This window comes from Micromys minutus (genome assembly GCF_963924665.1).
Source record: "Micromys minutus genome assembly, chromosome: 23".
In the NCBI taxonomy this organism is placed as follows: Eukaryota; Metazoa; Chordata; class Mammalia; order Rodentia; family Muridae; genus Micromys; species Micromys minutus.
This window is the reverse complement of record NC_137958.1, coordinates 44858277-44879016: the sequence shown is the minus strand read 5'-3', so window position 1 is coordinate 44879016 and position 20740 is coordinate 44858277. Positions and strand designations below refer to the sequence as shown.

Below are 20740 nucleotides of genomic sequence, written 5' to 3'. Positions count from 1 at the left end.
CAGAAGTTCAGACAAATCAAAGGAATTACATATTACTGCAACAACAGTATCCACACGTCTAGACTTCCAGTCTTTCCATGTGGTTATACCTGAAGCTCACCTAAGCACATTGGAAGCAAATTAGCTCTATTTCAGAATTTCTAGGTCCTACTCTTTACCAACTAGATGATACTTTAAATAAATGGTGTTTCTTTCACAGAGGTTGGTTTCTTTGCGTGTAGGTTGGAGGAAATAACAGCTCTGCAGGACTTAACTGAGATGCCAGGTACTAATTTCTGGCAGGCAGAAAGTGAAATATGAATGTGCGCTGGTGTCAAATCATGGGAAAGGCAGGCAGCAGCTTTTATGTTCCCAGTATATGTGAGCACACAGGCAAACATGGCGAATGTAAGAAGTGTTGAAGACCCAGCTGGTTCTCTCCATCCCCAGCTACTAATTAAAATCAGAACCATGGCTGGTGGATTGAACCCCCTCCTCTGAGCACATTCACCGGAGCACTGGAGTCTCCATAGTGCATTGGTAACCAGGAATAGCTACATGCAGATTGGTAGGCACTGTGTGTCCCCTGACTAGCAAATGAGGTCTGTTACATAGTACTCTTTACTGCAGGTGGTTCTAGGAAGCTGTCAAGATACTGGCCAGGGAAGAATTGTCTGGAGGGTTATTTTATCCAAGTCTTTCCATTCATGAAAAGTTAGAAAAAACCTAAGTAAAACATTTAGCCGTAATGTTAAGGTTGCTCTGTCAATGAAAAGGTTTTGCCAGTAGTAATTGGATGTTCTTAGTAAGGAAATACATCTAACTTCAAACCATCAGCTCATTTAGTACACGGAACACAATTAAACAATATTATGGATTACAGTTTGGCCTTCCAGTCACGTAATTCATATTCAATCTTTGTGTGTTTTAGATAGTTTACTAAAGGAAATAAGTAGTTTATTCTGAGGGGAAGGAGAAGAAGAAGCAGAAGTGTACAACAGCTAGAAAACAAATAACCCAGCTAAAACTGGTATATAGGGAAAAATAGTTTTTACAAGTTGAAACTCAAAAAGTCAACATTCTTACCAACAAGGGAAATGCAAATTAAAAACACATTGAGATTTCATCTCACTCCAAGGATAAGTTAAACAAATAACATTGAATGTGTGTGAGGACGTGGGGATAGGGAACATGTGTTGCTGATGGGATGCTAACTGAAGTAGCAAACAGGTACTGAGGAAACCAGTGTGGAAGTTCTTCAAAAAGCTGAAGATTAATCTACTGCAAGACCATGGTAGACCTCCCTTGAGCATATGCCCAGAGAACCTACATCTTGCTGCAGAGATATCTGCTCACTCATGAGCATATCTCTTAGCATCGCTGTTCTACTCATGATAGCTAGAAACTGAAAACAATCCAGCTGTTCACCAACTAATGAATGAATAATGAGAATGTGGTATATTTCCTAAACAGAATATTACTCAGCCCTTTACAAAAATGGAACCGATTCATGTAACCACAGAGGACAGGTAGCTAGCCAGGGATCAGGGAGGAGGAGGAGGATGGGAAATACCATAACATTCTATAAAGAGATAAAGGGGAAATTCGAACAGCAGGACTGAAAGGGAGAGGAATAGGAGGGCAAGATAAAGCTGGAGTATGGGAGGGACAGCAACTAAAAACCTTCTGAAAAATTTATTCAACTGTTTTTGTTTATCGGCCATGTTTAAGTATTTTCTTTAAATACTGCGCATACTGCTAAATATAAAAATGCAACCTCTCAGTACATTTAATGTTACTTGACCATATGTGTCTTCAGGGTGACCATTTGATATTGGACAAACAGTTGTGTTGCATTGTTCTAAAGGATGGAAGCCACCAATAGTCCTTCCCAGCCATCATATCTATTTCCCTCTCTTAATCAGACTCTTCTTTCAGATGTTTTCTGACTGGTTTGAATCCTGAACTATTTTCAGCTGACAAACAAAGCAAGGCTGTTTAATTAATTTGATTTTTTTTACAGTTATAAATCTGTCATACTTTAGACTACTTCACATGGTCAGCACATAATCCTGCTTACCCATGCTTATCAAAGTCTCAGAGTTTATTGAGAGACGATAATTCATTTGTAGAAATACATTTATGATTTACGTCCTAGTTTTTCAATTGATTCCACTTTGATTCAACATAGTTATTACTATATATCGAGCAGACACATACATAAACACAGAGGAAATAACTACTTGGGTAAGAACAGTTTAGCGTTAAGTTTAATAGAAGTCCCTGACTTTATCTCCCCACCCCCTATATACACACGTTTATATGAATTTCTCAGCAGCTTTGATGCTTGTTGCTTTCCCATTGAGATGCCATTCTGTGCTTCTTCTGCTCAACATTGTGGAAATGAAGGGAAATGCCTGAGGTGTAGGAAGCCCAGCTCTGTTCATTTGCCATCAGTGAGGCTCTTGGTCAAAGTTTCTAAAAACTTGAGCTGCTTTTCAAATCTTAACTGGGTTGTATCTGTTCCCTTCCCACCAAGTGGGCTGGCATTTTCAAGTTCTGTGTTGGCATTCACCCGTGTAAACAGTAGAGAACCTTAATACCAGGAAGGGATTTAACAAAGCGATGTGGAGAATCTGAAGGAAGCAGCATGCTTCTTGAGAGTCTGTCTGATTCTCAGTGGCCTGGTCAAATCCTGTTGCCATGATACCTGGTTCTTTGGATAAAGAAAACTCAACATAACATGTCCCCTAAAGCTGAAGCTTGCTAGGATTAGCACTCAGAAGTCTGTTTTCTGTTTGTTTTGGTTTTTGTTTTTTTTGTAATAAAATATCTTCAAACTCCTTCAGGGCAATAGTTAAAATTGTGGGCTTCCATCATTAAGGACTTGAGGTTTTCATATGGATTCACAGTTTTCAGGCTGGTAAGGCTAGTAAAAACAAAAAGGGCGTGCTTTGATATGGTCTCACTTCCATGTAATTTACATGTGAGCCCGAGCCCTAAAGCCTACCTTTGTCCATCCCTTGCCCAGTCTTGACCCTTTATCGTTTGAGCCATTTGCACCCATGCTCTCAGCAGGAGGGACACCAAGTCCTCCTGGTTTGGATGTTAGGATGCTCACTGTAGATTCTCTTGAGAAAAACGACTATGCCTAGACATTTTCCTGTCTCAGTAGAGCTGCTTCAAGTTAGCATGACAGCTATATGTCCGCCAATTATACACACTTGTCTCTCTAGCTGCCTGCCTACTTTATGGCAACTTTGTCAGACAGTCCCTGCATGGATCTATGTGGTGGCCTCCTCTGGGCTTCGCCCTGCCTGTGTGATCATCACACATTGAACACTTCTCTTATTCCTGTTTCCACTTGAAATCCAGCACTCGAGGGATTGTGTACTCTACTGGGACAGTCTCAGCTTGGCAAACATTTGATGGATGAATGAAAACTGTGACGTTGCACAGCCAGAACTTGGGAACTGATCTTGTAGGCCTCTGCCCTGAACTTCAGCCATAACGGGCAGTGTAGGGCTTCGCAGACAGGTAGCAGAAATAATAGAGAAACTCGATGAATAGAGCTGATGTGGAATCAGGGTGTAGTTCTGGTTTCCTGACTGCCGGTCTGAGGATCTTCCTACCTCACGTCTTGCTGTCCTTACCATATGCTAAGTAAGTTTCTCAGCAGCATTGCTAATGGAATATTTAGCATTGCTGAAGCCTTCTAGAATATTCCACATGTGAGAGAGGTAAAAAGTCAGCATTTTCTTCATTAACAAAAATGTGTATTACTTCTTTTTTTCTATTTTGTATGTACATAGTATAAGTGTGGACGTGTGTTTTGTGTTTGTGTATGTGTGTAGAGGCCAGAGGCTAATGTCCCATGGCTTCGTCTGTTGTGTCTTCACCTTATTATGTCTTCAATCCTACCTGTTGGGTTTGTCTAGACATTTTCCATGTACATGAGCAAGATTGTGTGTCTACATTCATTTTTATACTGATGGGAGTGCTTGATATATAACCTACGCTTGCATTGTCTCTCAGCACCGCGTTGGAATGTCATAGAACAGCCTCTATCTTTCTGACTCATGTCGCTCTGTTACAGTCCCCAGACCACTATGAGGTGACTTCTGATGACTTGCTGTCATAGTTCCCAGACCACTATTGGGTGACTTTTTGGTTGTGGTGATGTCACTTCATTGCTCAAAGTAGAGAATGCTTACCTTATCTATAAAAGTATATAACTATTATTATAAACTAAGTGAGCATTCTGGTGAAAGCATCAGAGTCTGCAGGGGCAATGACCACCTGAGGGCAAGTTTGAGCTGCGTGTGCTGATGCCCACCCTCTGAGACTACGAGGCACACAGTGGTAAGAGGCACACAGTGGTAAGCCCTCTGTGTTTCTGCCAGCCAGCAGGCCTCAGTTCAAGTCATGTGCACATAAGCGTTGGCTTTCTGGTTCTACAGTAACATACATTTCTCAATAACACAAAAGAAAATGTCCCCTTTCACCATGCCTTGAACAGTTGCTGAAAACCAGCATTGTAGCCAGTTGAGACAATGTTACAGACTGTTTATAACCAATAAAAATTCATATATCAACATAGTAAAACTCACTATGGTCACGAAAGGTGGAACTCTAGGGAGCTGACAAGTTTAGACTAGGTGAGGAAGGTAGAGTCCCTGTGATGGTGTGCTCTGAATGAAAAGAGGATGTGACTTCCACACCTTTTCTCTCACATGTGGACACAAGAAGGCAACCAGCAGAAACTGGAAGTGACCTCAAACTCCCAAGCCCAGAAATGGGTTTGTCTGAGCCATCCAGTCTATGGTATTAGGCTATAGCATCCTTAGCTTTCTAAAGAGGGGAGCCACCAACTGTGGAGGATTAGAGCATATTTTCTTATCATTTTACAGATGGAAGAAAGCCAGAGAAACAAAGTCACATAATGTAGTGATGTATTTGTGTCAGCTGCTTTTCAGGTCAATCATCTGTGACATTTTCTTGGCATTGTGTCCAGTACTCTGGATCCTGAGGTTAGAATGGAATTTTGGGTAGAGAGCTGTCTGGCTGGTGTTACAGGATCATTACCACCTCTGCACTGCTTCAGGTCTAACACACAGTTGATACATGGCCAAAGTTAGTGCAACCAAACAGCTCACACATTTTACTAGTGAACTCCATCTCTGGGAAAATTGAATTTTCTTAAGTAGACAATATGTATAATATCTTCCTTATAAAGCTGTGATTAAGAATAATCAACAATTTTATTTATCTACTTATGCAACAAATATTGATTGATTGTGGTAGACATTTTAAATCCCAGTCTGGGGTTTTGTTTTTTATTATTCAGTGCTCAGATAAAAGACCTACAACTTTTATCATTTACAATAAGCCTTAATCAGCATAAGAGCTTGGCAGATGTCTACCCTCTGTGCTATTAGAATCCACTTTCCTATTGACAACCCTGAGTTATCACTTACTATGTTTTGTCTGGGCTGCTCTTAACTCCACGTGGCCAGCCCTCAGGGCCATGTTTTCATGACCCACCTAACCCATGGTGGCTTCTCCTCCATCCATTTCTTCTCTACCTCTGGTCATTCTCCACTGACCTCCATCCCGGAAATCCTAAACTCAACCTATGTCTCTTCTGCCCAGCTGTTGGCTGTTGGTATCTTTATTTACCAATCAGAAATAACTTGGGGGCAAAGTCACAGAGCATCACTTGGATCTACTTGGGACCCTCTCATCTCTGAGGACACCCAGTCTTGAGGAACCAGTATTAGCTCTAGACTACAAGCAGCATCAGGCCAACCCACTACAATCAGTTGATGATGCAGGGGATTAAAATCGGGATCCTTGCAAATGTTAAGTTCATGCTTTACCACTGAGTTAAACCCTAGTCCTACTAATATTCACAAAATGATCGCTATGCATCACAAACTGTATACATCAGGCTATTGTACCGAATCAAACACATCTCTTACCCTAAGTTTAGAGCCTTGTGGGTTTTAAGATTTGAGAGTCAGGGGACAAACACAGAAAAACAGCTCCATTAATGTTGCTGACAGCAAGCTTCTACACCACCGTTTCCTTGCTCTCCCTTTTACAAATTAACTAATACTACTCCTTAATTATTGGTCATGTTCGCAATCTTGAGCATTCTCTCTCTGTTGAAATGAAGAGCACATTTATCCTTCTGCCTGAGCCCTCCCCTGTTCGCATTCTTCTTAAGCTAATTACTAACAGAAAATTTGGCGTGCATTCCACACTATGCTGTTTTTAAAATCAGCTTTTGAAATGGGTCTGTCCATATGTGAGAGCTTACACATGGTGCACGAGAAGAAGTCTGTCTGATGAAAAGCACTTCGGAAATCTGGTTAAGATTACTTGATGTCAGCCAAGCATCTCAGCCCATGTGCCAGTTTCACGTGTCTGAAGGTTCTGCTGGGCTCTACCTAGTCAGAGCATGCCTGGCAAGAAGGAACTGAATGGCCAAGAAATCAGCTTAGGAGCCCCAGTAGAGGGAAAGTCAGCCTGCTGAGTTCCACATGAGACCTACCCAAGAATTTGAGAAAAGGTCAGCAAGGTTAGAGTAGAAACAGCACTGTGCAGTTGGTAAGTTCTGGGAGTGAGTCTTACACACAGGGGCTTTTGGCTTCTTGCACCGAGCTAAAGATTTCTGTTTCAGCAGTGGTGTTGTATGCTTGAGATCCCAGCCACGAGGCCAGCTGCTCCGAGTTGCCCACTGTCTGTTGACCTGACAAGCTCCTAACAAGTCGTGCTACAGAGAAACAGCATGGAATTGGGTCGGCACAGCACATGGTTTTAATGTCCTCCATCTTCCATGTGCCAGATAGACTGACCCTCGTGAGTATTCAAGATCACCTGTGATAATGTCTACAGGTGATCCAAAAAGCCAAGAGACATTGAGTTATTCTTCCTCTAACCGCAAGAGGCTAGAAGCTGGTTTAACACATGCAACTGCCTGGCTTCAGTGCTGCAGATGGCAAGAAGCCCAGTCTCCCCTGGCTGAGTGCAGAACCTACCTTCCTTCCTTGCAGGCACTGCTGAAGTTCTGGCTTGCTGAGGATGTCATGTTGGCAGTTGTGCGGTTGCCAGGTTATTTCTCTCCAATCACAGGTCCTGTTGTCCGAACAAGTAAGGCAGGGTACAATCCACTGGCCTAGAATACACAGCAGGACGTTGGCTTGTGAGACTTCAGGTGAAACCACACCTTGCCAGTATCGAAGTCAATGTCCTTTGACTACAGACAGGAAAATGACACCATTCTTAGCTAATAAACCCGGTGGGAAAATGCAGGGTCCTCTGCCAGTGAGGCAGAGGGACAACATGATGTCCTGTTGTGAAATAACACCATTCACACAAAACCTCATGAGTACAAACAGAACAGGGGATTGCCTGCTATTCAACCATGACCTTACTTTTGAACTTCAATAAGACTAAAGTTGAGGGGGAGTCCCCAAGTTGTCAGCGGACCTTGAACATGTATTATCCTAACCCGTGACTAGGTTACCAGTATGATAACATAGTCACTGTGCTCAAGAAATTTAGACACAAGAGAGATACAACAGCATTTTGATAATTTATAGTTTTTAAGACTGGTTATTAGTCCTTTATTTCATTGATGGCACTTTGGGTGTGGCTATTTCCAGTTGTTATAGAGCTGTGTCCTCTTGGCTTCCTCATACCTTAGTTGAAGTGAGCAATGTTCTCACATGTTTAGTGTGAGGGTGACAGAGCTTTGCTGATTTTGGATTGATAAGGAAAAACTAAAACAAAACCAAATCCTATGTATCCATTTATGGGGTGAGCACTGCAGGTAGAAGTTGCTAGCTACCTTTGGGGACTCTTGCCTGCTGCACTGAGGCAGCAGGTTCTCATTAGCTGTTTCCTCTGCTGTGTTGCTTATTCCCACGTTTGCTGCCTTGGAAGCTTCTGGGAGTCTCCTGCCTCTACCTCTCTTCTTTCCACAGGATTTCCAGGGTGATGGCTCCGCAACACTACCAAGGTTTTTTCAAGAACTCCAGTGATTGGACTCTGATTTTTAGACTCGTACCCCCTGAGCCATGATTCTCTCCAGCCTCAAGGAAATATTTTGAAATAAAACTCTCTACTCTTCAAAGTCTCCAGTGCGATCGGAATTGGCGTGGGAAGTCTGTCAACCTTCCGGACATGAATACAGTACCGGTTCCATTCACGACCTCAGGGGTACGGCGTCAGAATTGTGTATGCGAGTATTGGTGTATGTTGAAATGGCTGTATATTATAAACTATAAAGAGAAATATAGTGTAAGGCCTTGACAGATCTGCCACCAGGTGAAGAAATCATGAACTGTAAGAAAATAGGGGGACATCAGAGTAACATTAGCAGGTACAGTGTTAAGCCAGGCAGGGATAAAGCTCTAAGATTCCAAAGGATACTGGCACATATGCCCTCCTTGCCATTCCTCCTTGTGCAGACACTCCTTCAGTGTATTGTAGCTTCAGGCATCAAGGATCTATTGAGGTGAAGTGTTAGTGGTAGGTACTATTACGTCAAAATGTCACAGGAATACAAAAAGTAGCTAGTTCTTGTACATGCCAGTCCTATTTAAGAGGTATGACATGTTAACTTGTTTAAACCTCAGCACAGCCTTGCTGCCTCTCCTGCTGGGATTCAGGAAGGTGGATACTAGGTTGGATTCCACCAAAGAGGCGGTGGAAGGATGATTTAAGCTGAGCAATTTGGGGCTCACACTTTTAATTGAGCAAAAAGCAGTGATATTCAAACTTGAGGTTTACCATTCATACATTAGAGATCCTAACGCTCGAGAGGTGACACAAACCTGAGTGGAAACAGCTGCGATGGTGAAGTGCCTTGGACTATGGAGACACATACATCTTGCCTCCCCTAGATAACTTGTAGAACTCAATGCTGATAGCCAATCTCACCCAGAAAGCTTGATAAAATTCCTGCGACTAGGCTGTAGCCTAGTGCAGCATCAAGTATGAGACTTAGCCATCTATAGTTTTTGGAAAATGGTCTCAGATGGTTCCACAGTGAAGCCGAGGTTGCAGCTCAGGATTTCAATTGGACAAATGACTTAATATTTTTACAATTAAATTTACCACTTAATAAGGAAAGTACGCACAGCACCTGCCATGGTGTCTGGCATTGAGCTGCCCATAAATAGATTTTAGTCCTGCATCCTGACCACAAGCATGCCATGGTGGTTCATAATAAAGTGAAAACAGAAAAATTCTGGAAATTTCATTAGATGTACACGGGACTTTCTTGCTAGATGAGAGTCGGAAGCAATGAAAGTATGATATTTTGTGAACACTGCAGGGGCAAACCTGGTAGGAGTGAGACAGATCTCACTGGCCTGCACTTACAACGCACACTGAGAAAGTGAAGGGTGTGCCATGAGAAGGTGTTTCCTTCAGTGTATAGTGGATAGGTAGGTAGGTAGGTAGGTAAATAGGTAGGTAGATAGACAGACAGACAGACAGGTAGATAGATGGAAGGGCAGACAGAAAGACAGACAAATAGATAGATAGACATACAGGTAGATGGATGGATGGATGGACAGACAGACAGATATGTACTATAACTCAAAGACAGAGGATGAACATAGATGGCATAGAGGGTTTTAGAGGGTAAAGGGAAAAGCACAATTTAGGGGCTGGAAGAGATGGCTGACTGGAAAAGAGCAGTGGATGTTCTCATAGAGAACCTGGGTCCAGTTCCCAGCACCCACATTGTGGCTTACAACCACCTGTAACTCCAGTTCTTGGTCTCTGCAGATAGGTCTGTACATGCTGCGCCTAGATGTAGGAAAAACACTCATATACACAGAATAAAATAATTAAAGACTTGTTAAATTTACTCAATGGGCATATGTGCTGGTAAAGACTATGTTTGATACTTTTCCCTGTTAGAATGATGGCATGCTGGGCAAGTAGCTCAACTCATCTCATCTCTCCCTTCCTCATCCATCCATCCATCCATCCACCCACTCAACCACCCACCCACCTATCCATCCATCCATCCATCCATCCATCCATCCGTCCATCCGTCCGTCCATCTATCAATCTGATCTTTGTGTATCTAAATGCATCATGTATCCAGAACATTTCTAGTTCTCTAACCTTGCTGATGGCTAACTTTCCACAGAGACCCTCTGTGGCTACTTCCATTATGAAGACAAAATGGTCAGCTGTAAGAAACACTCAAATATGGATGCAATTAGTTTTGGGGCATTAAATTTTACATACATAAAAAGAAGACTTGATTTGGTATCTGCTGGCCCCTATGTCACAGACTACTATATATTTATGCAGCCATGACGTTCTGTTTTTATTTACTGTGAGTTGAAGTACCCATCTGTATAACATCTGTAGGAATCAGTTTCTTGACATTTTAAGTGACATCGGCTCTCAACTAAAATTGTCAAAAAAGGAGGGCATAAACCGTAAAGCCTGCATTATATATTTAAACATGGAGTGAATCAAAGCTGCAACTTCTGAAATAAAGTATGGCGAGCATTTTAAGAAACGACATTTTGAGGAACACAACTCTCATTTAGAAGAAGAAAGTCTCTTTATTGTTTGAGCTCTATGGTAAACACCACTTGAGTGGATCATATTGGCTGTTATCATGGAGAAAAAAATGTTAGATCATTTAGGACCATGGTGGAAATGAAATTATGTCCATAGTAATACAAATCACTGTTATATAATCTCATAGGATAGAAGTTTAATTTTAGTGAATAAAATATATATAATACATATTAGAAGAATGGGAATTTTTCACACTTTCTCACTAAAAGTAGGTTATAGATAAATCTTTTCATTTTTTAAAATATATTATGATCTGAGGAGGTTTTTAATAAAGTTCTTATTTAATTATCATTGTTTATATGCTTCCTTTCTCCAAATTAGAAGAATTACTTTTACTCTGTTAAGCAACTGAAAAATAGAAAAGACAGTGATTCAAAACTAGGTTAGCTTAATTTTTAACAAAGGCAATTGGGCATTGGTATATTACAGGTAAAAAGAATGGATCCAGTGTTGTGAAATCATAGCACAGAAGGTGTTTGAATAAACACACAACTGCTTAGGAGATTTCCCTCCAGCATCGCCTACCAGAACAGACTCGCTCTTAAGATGCTGAAAGTCCTGTTATGAAGGCTGGAGCCACCTATGGGGACACACAGGACATTCCACAAAAGCATTTCCTGGACTTTTCCAGTGCCTTTGAGTCTATGAATTTTTGGTGCTCTCTCTCTCTCTCTCTCTCTCTCTCTCTCTCTCTCTCTCTCTCCCTGCCTTTCTCCCTCCCTCTCTTTCTCCTTCCCTTTCTCCCCCCTTTTGTTTGTGTGTGTGTGTGTGTGTGTGTGTCTGTGTGTGAGTGTGCAGCCTCCTGCTTGTGTTATATATTCCTGTGGAAGGGGAAAAGGTTTAAATCTTAGTTTAGTTTGGTAAACACTTTTAAAATTTGTCTATTAGGCATCGGAAGATTAATGTAAACAATTTATGTTCTTGGGACATCTAGTCAAGGGAAGCCATCAGTAAAAATATACAGCTCCTGCACCCCTGACTTCTTAGTACATGCACAATGCAAGCTATGCAGAGACTCCTATGTTTATATATTGTGTCCACCATAAAACATGGAAATAAAAATGATTAGATACAAAGAGGTTCCACGTATATTTTCATCTTTCTTGGCTTCATCCCCAGGACTGCCCTATTCTGTTCTCTTTTATTCCTGGTATTCATCACGCAGTTCTGGGAGGTCACTGGTCTCAGACAGAACCAAGTAAGCATACACTTAGAAAGAGAAGGAAGCGTATGGTAAAGATTCCGTGCCCGGATTGCTTTGGGAACGCAGAGCAGATACACTGGGGATGTGGTGGGAAAGAGGCCGGCTAGAGAAAAGGGTACGGCATCAGATCGTAGGACATGGCAGGATGGACCTGTGGAGGTGGCGGAACAGATGGGAGAAGAGCTGGGTTATCAGCACAGAGAGAGGCGAGGAGGTTGAGATGTAGAGAAGAGATGGGAGGAGGAAGTCTTGAAACTCCATACTGTAAAGCATAGCGGTCACTGTGGGGCCGTCTCTACGGGGGTCTAATGATGCGCCAAGTCAAGTCCACACAATGAACAGATGATTCAGAGCTCAGCTGATGTGAGCGCGTATTTCACAGGCTAGAACAAACTGCTGTTTTCCTGAGCATAAACTGTGTCATGAACTTAGAGTGGAAGAGCTTTGACTCTGTTGTGGGACAGAGACATGGAATTAAGTTGTTTTATGATTGTCATAAATTGTCATCTGATTAAAAAAATACTAAGCTGGACATATAGGTATCCGCTTTGAAGGCTGAGTCTGTCTCCTTCAGCAGGGAGACACAGATCACGGCACCTGACCCTCTTTAATAGGCGAGTCCCTCCCTGACTGGAGTTTGTTATTTAGAACATATGTTCAAGAATGGGACATGCCCGCATCTGCTAGCTCCGTGCCAAATTGCAATTTGCGCTGCCCATTTGTGAAACACATTTCCCGTCTCAGCAGCCGTGTGAAGTTCACGGTAAGGCTAGTGCAGCTGTGTGTGCCTTCTCAGGCCTATCGAGGAGGGGAATCGTGGGATCAGGATGGAGCCGTAACCAGGACCATGGAAGAACACATGCTCTGCGCCTTAATTATTCCGCATACATTCTCAGCGCCAGCCTTGCTTGACTGCCCTCCGCCTGCTTCAGGAAGCCCTCGGGGATAAAAATTTAGAAAGTAGTGTCTTGTGGCGGGTCTGTTCATGACTCCTGGGAGATTTGATGCTGCAATCTGAAATCCTCATGTCCCTCTATGTAGGAATGATCAAAATGGGAGGGATACGGGCGGTTATTTCTAGGACTTTCCCTACAATGATAATAAATTCTTTAAAACCAGGTATTTATTTTCTGCCTGCCATGTGTGAATTATGTATATGTATGCATGTATGTCTCTATCGAGTTGAAAAGGGGGAATGAAGAGACTGCACAGTGGGTAAGGGTGCTTGTCTCTGGGTCTGATAACCTGAATTTGCTCTCAGAGACCCACATGATGGAAAGAGAGAAGTGACTCGTGCAGGCTGTTGTCTGACCCTTGTGTGCTTGCCTTGGCACACACACACACACACACACACACACACACACACACACACACACGAAAATGTAATAAAAACTAAATTGAAAACGCTAACTTCCAGCCCTCATGAAACCAACATCTTAGGAAGAGTGACACTAAACAACGAATCACATACTAACCAAACTGTAGAGACTGCTCTACAAGAAAAGCACAGAGTTAGAAAATGAGTTCGAGGCTAAAGGAAGGCTTCTGACGAAAGTCACCTCTGATCTGCCATTTCTAAATGGCAATGGGTTAGCAATGAAGCAAAGGGTTTGCTTAATCTCATATTTCAAATATCCAAACAGTGCATCTACACTTGTGGTATGTCTTGATGTTTGCATGAGTGGAAAAGAAAGGCCCTTGTTTAAAACCAGAGCCATGTGCCAAGGGATTTATTTTTAGAGAAAGGATATTCACGTAATCACCTTTGGTATCTCCAGATGGACACCTCTCTATTTCAGGCTGTGAAATGGCTTCAATGTAGTCTGAAGAAATGGGCTGCAGTCCACAGGTTTCTTCTGGGTGAATCAACAAATCACAATCCTGCATGGAAATGAAAACAAAAACCAAAAACATTAGCTGTCATCATCAAGAGCAGATCACGTGATAAGAAGCCTAAACAGTGTGCAAAGCCTGCACCTCCCTGGACAGCCAGCCCAGCCTACTTGGTGCAGTTCCAGGCCAGTAAGAACACTTGCCTCAAAAACATGGTTGGCTCCTGAAGTTCTTTGGCATCTCGCACACGCACATCTGCACATATACATGTGTGCCTGTGCATACGGTGTATACATTCACACGGTGGGGGGGGGGAGAAAGAGAGAGAGAGAGTGTGTGTGTTTCTGTGACAAAAAACATTTAAGGTGAAAGGAGTACACAGTCAGTGGGTGTTAGAAGTGTGCTCATCCTCGTGGTTGGGTGTACGGTATGTGTATCTTACGGAGATATACACTGGAAAGAGCTCACAGAACGTGGAAATTTAGAGGCAGCCCTCTCATGAACTGGCTGGGATATCAAGACACACGACCTATCTAGTTTTCTCATTACAAAATGGTGACAGGTAGAGAGGGGAGGGGGGAAATGCATCACAGGGCTCCAGTTCTGGGGCAGACTGACTGCCCCTTGTATTTCCTTCCTCCTTCCTTTCACCTGTTTTTGATGGTGTGTGTAGCTACGTGCTCCATGTTGAAAACAGATCTATTTCCAAGCATTTCTTATAGATAAAGGTGCTCAGGGGCATAGAGGTTGTCCCGAAACTGTACACAGATTTCGGGTGTGGGTTTCTAGAAGATTTATATTTGACTGAAATATTTCCCTTCTCTGTCTGTATCTCCTTCCACTTGATATGCAAATACGAGACTAAAGAATGCACAGCCTTCCTGTGATCACGCGGCACCTTGGAGCAGGAAGGGTGCAGAGGACACCGCAGCTGCTACGGATTTCACAATAAAAGAAAATGATGGAACAAATATGACTGACAGATAACACACTTGGGTTAAAATCTATTTGAATTTCACTTTTTCTCACTCTTCTCTATGGAAGAGAAAGTTAATACCGCCGTGTCTTCCTTACAATAAGGAGTGATCTTTCTTGTGAGCTGAATTGCTGAGAAGCCTGTGTTTTTCTGGCATAAAATTTCTTCTTCCTCATAAAAAGGTTTTTAATGATTTTAAATGTGAATGTATGTATTGGAGGCAGCATATGGACATATGTCATAGGACATGACTGGAGGCCAGATGACAGATTGGCAGGGAGCGAGGTGGGGTGACAACATGGAGCTGGTTTTCCTCCTTCAACCATGTGTGTCCCCAGGATTGAACTCAGGTCCTTAGTCATGAGAGCAAGCGCCTTACCCGCCGAGTCATCTCAGTGGCTCCCGGAGTTTGGTCTTTGCTCTGTCTCTTTTGGCTTCCTGCCTTTCAGGACAGGCTTGTGATTGTTGGAACAACTATTATGAGACATGATGGAAGTCCAGTGTTGTGAGGTATGGGTCAGACTTCCTTGATCTGCAGCCTCTGCTGCTGGATGCTTTGATGTATGAAAGAACAAGAGCACTTGCTGAAGTTATTATTAGCAAGGTCGGTGTTACACACAAACCAGCCACATGTGGCCTTACAAGTGTCCGACTTATGCTCGGTCTTGCACCCTCTGTGTCATTCCATTCTCTCTCTCTGAACTCATGTGATCTTGGTCATTATATTCATTTACCGTAGGCATTGCTTTGACCTCTTCTTGGATCTCTCTTGCCAGACCTATCGCTGGCTCACACATCCATTTCCTGTATTGTTGCTAAATATCTTTCCCAGCTGCAAATCACAATTAGTTCCCTTTCTGCTAATACCCATCCTCCAGACTGCATTGTGTGTGCTCTACTTGGCCCAAATAACTGGTTTGTTCATGGCATCTTTCACTATTCTCTCTGTGCCTTCACATACGCAGCTGTCTGTTCCATCACTTGCTTAACTCCTCATACCTGACACCTGGCTTCTGTCTATGCCTCTTTTGGAGAGCCCGGTCTTACACTCGTGTTTCAGGAGTGTGCGGCATTACTATTTTCTTATTGTCCTATGGTTGCTTTCTTTATCAGCCTTTCCCTATGAGGACAGAAAGCCTGGCTTTTATATTTATCCCTTCTATCTTAATTGCATGTCACTGGGAACTCAGCAGATTTATGAGTGAATACTGTTAAGGCATAGATGCACCATGAGGGACCCAGAAGGCTTGGTGTGTGCCTGTGAGCTCAGAGCCACAGTCATGTTATTGTTTTCCAATAGTGAGGGGAAAAGACACACTATTTAACTGATGGTATTTCATCCTAGGGGATTCTAAGAAGTCTTCCTTAAGAACTTGCATTTCGTCAAGAAGCTGACATAGTGCCAGAGCACTCTGTACCCAGGCCCTACTGGGAGAGAGACAGTCTCACAGGAGTACTGCGAGCACAATGAGACCACCACCTCTGTTAAAATTCCTGACACAAGAGGAGACTACCCAGAGCCCTCAGGACACAAGAACCTAGGAGCAGTCCAGTGCAGGATGCTTGCAGTTTCTGCCTGTGTCCAGAGCTGTACTACAGCTCTCTACATCAAGACTCCACTGGGAGTTGGTGCCCCAGAAGTGCTGAAACACCTGAGAGCAGAGGTAAAACCACCACTTCTGCTCGGTGAGTCCCACCTGGAGGTCCCAGGACACAGGAACAGAGGAGCATTCTGGCACAGAATTTTTCAAGTTTCTGTCTGCACCCTGTGCTGACCCATACTCTGCTGGGAGAGAACTGGTCCCCCAGTAGTGTTGACACACAGACTTACAGGAGGGTCAGGTCACTGTCAGAATCAGCAAGACCAGCTAACACCAGAGATAAGCAGATGGTAAGAAGCAAGTCCAAGAACCTAAGCAACAGACACTTGGTATCACCAGAACTCAGTTCCCCCACCAGAGAAAGTACTGGATACCCCAACACATGAGCAAAGCAAGATTTTGCATTAAAATCATGACTCATGATGATATTAGAGGATTTTATGAAGGTCATAAATAACTCTCTTAAAGAAATAAAGGAAAACACATGTAAATAGGTAGAAGCCCTTAAAGAGGAAACAGAAAAGTCAACCAAACAGGTGAAGAAATTGAGCAAAACCATCCAGGATCTAAAAATCGAAATAGAAAAATAAAGAAACAACAAAGAGAGACAACCCTGGAGATAGAAAACCTAGAAAAGAGATCAGGAGTCATAGACACAAGCATCACAAACAACACAAGAGATGAAAGACAAAACCTCAGGAGTAGAAGTTACTATAGAAAACATTTACACAACAGTCAGAGAAAATGCAAAAAACAAAAGGCCCCTAATTTGGAACATCCAAAAACTCCAGGACACAATGAGAAGACCAAACCTGAGGATAATCAATATAGAAGAGAGTAAAGTTCACAGCTTAAAGGATCAGTAAATATCTTCAACAAAATTATAGAAGAAAACTTCCCTAACCTAAGGAAAGAGATGCCCATAAACATATAAGAAGACTACAGAACTCCAAATATATTGGACCAGAAAAGAAATCTCTCATGTCACATAATAGTCAAAACACCAAATGCACAAAACAAAGAAAAAATATTACAATCAGGAAGGGGAAAAGGTCAAGTAACCTATAAAGGCAGACCTATCAGAATCACACAAGATTGCTCAACAGAGACTATGAAACCTAGAAGATCCTGGTCAGATCTCACTCAGATTCCAATAGAACACAAATACCATCCCAGGCTAGTATATCCAGCAAAATTCTCAATTAACATAGATGAAGAAACCAAAATATTCCATGACAAAACCAAATTTACATAATATCTTTCTATAAATCCAGCCATACAAAGGATAATAAATGGAAAACTCCAACACAAGGAGGGAAACTATACCCTAGAAAAAACAATAAAGTAATCTTCTTCCAACTGACCAAAAGAAGACAGCCACATAAAAATAATTCCATCTCTAACAACAAAAATTCTAGGAAAAAACAATCATTGGTCCTGAATATCTCTCAACACAATTAAACTCAATTTCCCAATAAAAAGGCATAGACTAAGGAACTGGATACATAAGGAGGACCCAACATTTTGCTGTATTCAGGAAATACACCTCAGTGACAAAGACAGGCACTTCCTCAAAATAAAAGGCTGGAAAACAATTTTCTAAGCAAATAGTCCTAAGAAACAAGTTGGAGTAGCCATTCTAATACTGAATAAAATCGACATTCAACCAAAAGTTATCAAAAATGATAAAGAAGGACACTTCATACCAAGATGAAATCTCAATTCTGAATATCTATGCTCCAAATGCAAGGGTACTTACATTCATAAAAGAAACCATACTAAAAGTCAAATTACACACTGCACCATACACAGTAATAGTGGGAGTCAACACCCTACTCTCATCAATGGACAGATCATGGAAACAGAAACTAAACAGAGACACAGTGAAACTAACAGACATTATGATCCAAATGGATTTAACAAATATCTATAGATCATTTCATCCTAAAACAAAAGAGTATATCCTCTTCTCAGTACCTCATGATAACCTTTCCAAAACTGACAACATAATCGGTCACAAAACAGGCATCAACAGATATAAAAAAATAGAAATAATCCCATGTATCCTATCAGATCACAATGGACTAAGACTGGTCTTCAATAACAACAAAATGACAGAAAGCTCAGATATGCATGGAAGCTGAACAATGCTCTACTCAATGAAAAGTTGGTCAAGGAAGAAATAAGGAAATAAATGAAAGACTTTTTAGAATTTAATGAAAAAGAAGGGGAAACATACCCAAACTCTTGGTACACAATGAAAGCAGTGCCAAGAGGAAAACTCATAGCTCTGAGTGCCTCCGAAAAGAAACCGGAGAGAACATATACTAGCACACCTAAAAGCTCTAGAGCATAAAGGAGTGAATGCACCCAAGAGGAGTAGACAGCAAGAAATAATCAAACTCGGGGCTGAGATCAACCAAGTAGAAACAAAAAGAACTACACAAAGAATCAACAAAACCAGGAGCTGGTTCTGTAAGAAAATCAACAAGATAAATAAACCGGTAGCAATACTAACCAGAGGGCAGAGAGACAGTATTTAAATTAACAAAATCAGAAATGAAAGGAGAGACATAACAGCAGAAACTGTGGAAATTAAAAAAAAAAATCAGATCCTACTACAAAGGACTATACTCAACAAAACTGGAAAATCTGAATGAAATGGACAATATCTAGACAGATATCAGGTACCAAAGTTAAATTGGGATCAAATAAACCATCTAAACAGTCTCATAACCCCTAAAGAAATAGAAGCAGTCATCAAAAATATTCCAACCAAAAAAAGCCCAACACGTTTAGTGCAGAATTCTATCAGACCTTCATAGAATTCCTAATACCAATACTTTCCAAACTATTTCATAAAATAGAAACAAAAGAAACATTATCCAATTTCTTTTATGAAGATTTAGAAATTAATTTAAACACATATGGTCACTTGATCATTGACAAAGGAGCATCCTTTAATAAAAAAAATGGCATTTTCAACAAATGGTGCTGGTCCATCTGGTGGTCAAGATGTAGAAGAATGCAAATCGATCCAGTTTTATTGCCCTGGACAAAGTCCAAGTGGATCAAAGACCTCCACATTAAACCAGATACACTCAAACTAATAGAAGAGACAGTGAGGAAGAGCCTTGAACACATGGTCACTGGGGAAATTTTTCTGAACAGAACACCAGTGGCTTATGCTCTAAAATCAAGAATCGACAAATGCGACCACATAGAATTGCAGAGCTTCTGTAAGGCAAAGGACACTGTCATTAGGTCAAAATGACAGAACCAAAATAATGGGAAAAGATTTTTGCCTATCATACATCTGATAGAGGGCTAATATCTAATATAGACAAAGAATTCAAGAAGTTAGACTCCAGAGAATCCAATCACCCTATTAATAAATGGGAGACAAAGCTAAACAAAGAATTCTCAACTGAGGAATATCGAATAGCCTAGAAGCACCTAAAGAAATGTTCAACATTCCTAGTCATCAGGGAAATGCAAATTAAAGCAACACTGAGGTTCTACCTCACACTAGTCAGAATGGCTAAGATCAAAAACTCAGGTGACAGCAGGTGTTTGTGAGGATGTGGAGAAAAAGGAACATTCCTCCATTGTTGGTGGGATTGCAAGCTGGTACAACATCTCTGGTAATCAGTCTGGAGCTTCCTCAGAAAACTGGACATAGCACCTGAGGACCCAGCTATTCCACTCCTGGGCATTTACCCAAAAGAAGCTCTAATGTACAACCAGAACATGTGCTCCACTATGTTCATAGCAGTCTTATTTGTAATAGCCAGAAGCTGGAAAGAACCCAGATGTCCTTCAACAGAAGAATTGATACAGAAAATGTGGCACATTTACACAATGGAGTACTATTCAGCTATTATATAACTACATGAAATTCTTATCCAAATGGATGGATCTAGGAAATATCATTCTAAGTAAGGTAACCTAATCACACACACACACACACAAAACACCCATGGTATATTAGTGAGTACTGATAAGTGGATATTGGCCCAAAAGCTCAGAATACCCAAGATACAATTCACAGACAACATGAAGATCAAGAAAAAGAATGACCAAAGTGTAGATGCTTCTGTCCTTTTTAGAAAGGGGGAACAAAAATATTTTCAGGAGAAAATATGGAGACAAAATTTGGAGCAGAGACCAAAGGAAAAAGGCCATCCAGAGACTGTCCCACCTGGGGATCCAGCCCATATACAGGCACCAAACCCAGTCACTATTGCTGATGACAAGAAGTGCATGCTGACAGGAACCTGGTATAGCTGTCTCCTGAGAGGCTCTGCCAGAGCCTGACTGATACAGAGGTGGATGCTCACAGTCAACCATTAAAGTGAGAACGAGGTCCGCAATGGAGGAGTTAGAAAAAGAATTGAAGGAGATGAAGGGATTTGCAACTACACAATTAATAACTGTTGCTTGGTGCCATATGTAAATGAATCTGGTCATTTTTGCATTTAAGATTTGTGGGGTTTTATTATTATAAAAGTCCCATATTAACATATA

At 41.6% G+C, this 20740-nt stretch overlaps 1 protein-coding gene across 4 annotated transcripts in view; it reads right to left on the bottom strand.

Moving 5' to 3' along the window:
- The window catches only part of CPED1 (cadherin like and PC-esterase domain containing 1), a 288777-nt gene that overhangs the window by 65183 nt on the left and 202854 nt on the right, over positions 1-20740 (bottom strand). For all 4 annotated transcript variants that reach the window (XM_080936442.1, XM_080936443.1, XM_080936441.1 and 1 more), the window contains exons 16-17: positions 13567-13684; positions 7023-7159 (exon numbers count right to left, since the gene is read on the bottom strand). In XM_080936442.1, the coding sequence (XP_080792568.1) occupies positions 7023-7159; positions 13567-13684 (255 nt within the window). The remainder of the gene's footprint in view (positions 1-7022; positions 7160-13566; positions 13685-20740) is intronic.